The sequence below is a fragment of the Oryzias latipes genome, chromosome 9 (genome assembly GCF_053564925.1).
Source record: "Oryzias latipes strain Hd-rR chromosome 9, Olatipes_Hd-rR_3.1".
Taxonomy (NCBI): domain Eukaryota; kingdom Metazoa; phylum Chordata; class Actinopteri; order Beloniformes; family Adrianichthyidae; genus Oryzias; species Oryzias latipes.
The window spans coordinates 3,580,001-3,582,500 of record NC_136245.1 but is presented as its reverse complement, the minus strand read 5'-3'; the positions used below and the strand labels follow the sequence as shown (position 1 = coordinate 3,582,500).

Below are 2,500 nucleotides of genomic sequence, written 5' to 3'. Positions count from 1 at the left end.
GAAGAGCAGAGCATGAGCTTCTGTCTGTGTTTTCGTTTCAGGTGGACCTGAGCGTGCTCACCTTCCTCACGCTGGTCGGGACTCAGGGCCGCTACGCCAGAGGCCTGGGGAAGGAGTTTGCCCGAGCGTACCGCCTCAACTACAGCAGAGACGGGCTGACGTGGAAGGCGTGGAAAAACCGTCAGGGAAACACGGTGAGGGACCCCAACACTAAAGAGCAGGAAGACGAAGGTCCAGGAAGGGCAGCGTGAGCCGTGGAGCCAAGGAGGAGAAGAGTTTCCTCTCATTTTTCCACCAGAGTTTATCATTATGTAGAATTCTATCATAGGAAATGACATGAAACCAAACGCTTCCTTTTGGCCTTAAAGAGCTCTGCTAAAGATGTTTTTTCATCTGGTAGTTTTTATGTCTTGTCTATCATTTTAGAACTAAAAAACTAGCTGTTACATTTCTAAATTTTACTCTGTTTTGTGGAGAGTGTGGGGCGTCTTTCCTCTCATCATGCGTATATTTCATTTGTGGCATCATGCAGGTGATAGAGGGAAACAAAAACACCTATGCCATAGTCTACAAAGAGCTTCATCCCTCCATCATCGCCCGCTATGTGCGCCTCATCCCAGTCACAGAGCTGTCCTCCACCGTCTGCATGCGGGTTGAGCTGTACGGCTGTCCCTGGCATGGTAGGACCCACGGCTGACGGAGGCTCAGAGCCTCCTCTTCATCACTGCACGCTTTCATGCTCCATGAAAATGTAACGTTTTTGCAGACGGGCTGATTTCATACAGCGCCCCTGAAGGTCAGCTCATGATGCCCCCCGGTTATCCCCCCGCCAGCCTGAATGACTCTATTTATGACGGAACGCATGAGAGAAGGCCAGTCCCCGCCCTGATTCTGCTGTAACTGCAGCTTCCTCGCTCTCGTGCACGAGACTCATGCACGTCTTACCCAACAGGAAGCTGTTCGGGGGGCTCGGCCAGCTGACGGACGGCGTGGTAGGCATGGACGACTTCCTGTTGACCCACGAGAAGCAGGTGTGGTCCGGGTACGACTACCTGGGCTGGAGGAACGACTCGCAGGGAACTCAGGGTCACGTGGAGATGGAGTTTGTGTTCGACAGGCAGAGGAACTTCACCTCCATGAAGGTTCGTCTTCCTGCTTCATTTCGTCTGAGGGATTTTTTTGAAAATGCTGCAAAAAAAGAAAAATCCTTTCAGAAAATACAAAATAAAGCCAATAAGTGCTTTTCACAGCGCCCCTATATAAAGTACAGGATCTATAGAGTGAGATTTACGCTTTAATTGATATAATTTTGAAAAGTTTTTTATGGTATTCATTAGGAGTGAAAAAAGACAAGAAAGGTCGCCACATAACAATAGACAAGAGTACTGAGATACGACACAGACGGTTCCAGAACAATTTTTCTATGTTTTTTGAAGATTTTGACTTAGAAAAATAACTCCACCTAAATATCAATATGTCTTTCATTGTAATAGAATTGTAAAATTCTGTTTATTTAATGATCACAATGTTATGAACTGCAACTGTATCTCATATATAAGTTGCTTTTACCCAGGCAAAGTCATGGTGCTTTTATTTTGGTAAATTAAAATATGTTTGTTCTTAACAGGAACAGTCAACATTGTCTGATTTCCACTACAAAATATTTTTCAGTACAAGAAAAAAACAAAACAGAATGGAATCGCCGCGACCAAAAAGACTCAGTGTGTGGTGCTGCCATCTAGCGGTCAGGAGTTTAAGTGGAAAATCAAGAGTCAGACGCTGAAGGACGTTCATAAATAATTCAATAAATATCGTCTGACAGCATTTTAAATCGGTATAATTGTCACCAAATGAAATATATCGCCGGATCAATCCTTTCCTTCACCCCTCGTATTCATGTCAACATGTAAACTAGTGTTTACTTGTTACGTCTTGATTCACTTTTTGCCTTGTCTTGTTGTCTTACAGATTTGTGCCCTTTTGCATATTTTTTTGTTCCTGCGGTGAATAATATTCTGGCTCCTGATAGGCTGTAGACCTGTCAATCAATCTACTCTGTCCCAATCTCAGCTGCCCAGAGTTGCAAACATCTTTGATTCTATAATACTGAACTACTGGAAGCATATTATCAAGTTGGGCTGCATAGAGGGGCAGTGGTTTCCCCTTCACCTCACAACAAGAGGTTCAAATCCCAGTTCTTACAGTGGCGGACTGTGTATTAAACACCTGGGCCTTCAGTAGAGCTACGTTTGTATCACTCAACCCCTCATGAACCATTTTACGATGCAGAATCCAGCTTTGCATTGCACATTGAAAATTCCTGTAGCCACAATAAAAACCACTTAATAAATAGAATAAACTAAACAGTAAACAAATCTCGTTATGCAACTACAGCCAGCGCAAAACATAGAAAAGAACCACATTAATTTGGAATATTATTTATTATGATATTTATCATTTAACTTATCAAGAAATTGGATTATTTGAAAACAAAATCCAT

The 2,500-nt window shown here is 43.2% G+C and overlaps 1 protein-coding gene across 9 annotated transcripts in view; it reads left to right on the top strand.

The window, feature by feature from the left end:
• Positions 1 to 2,500, top strand: part of ddr2l (discoidin domain receptor family, member 2, like) — a 32,877-nt gene that overhangs the window by 16,003 nt on the left and 14,374 nt on the right. For 7 of the 9 annotated variants that reach the window (XM_078952135.1, XM_023958820.2, XM_023958821.2 and 4 more), the window contains exons 5-8: positions 42 to 194; positions 533 to 680; positions 767 to 872; positions 953 to 1,142. In XM_078952135.1, coding sequence (XP_078808261.1) covers positions 42 to 194; positions 533 to 680; positions 767 to 872; positions 953 to 1,142 — 597 coding nt within the window. Of the gene's footprint in view, positions 1 to 41; positions 195 to 532; positions 681 to 766; positions 877 to 952; positions 1,143 to 2,500 lie in introns of all 9 variants that reach the window. The other 2 variants (XM_078952137.1, XM_078952134.1) reach the window with 1 other exon arrangement.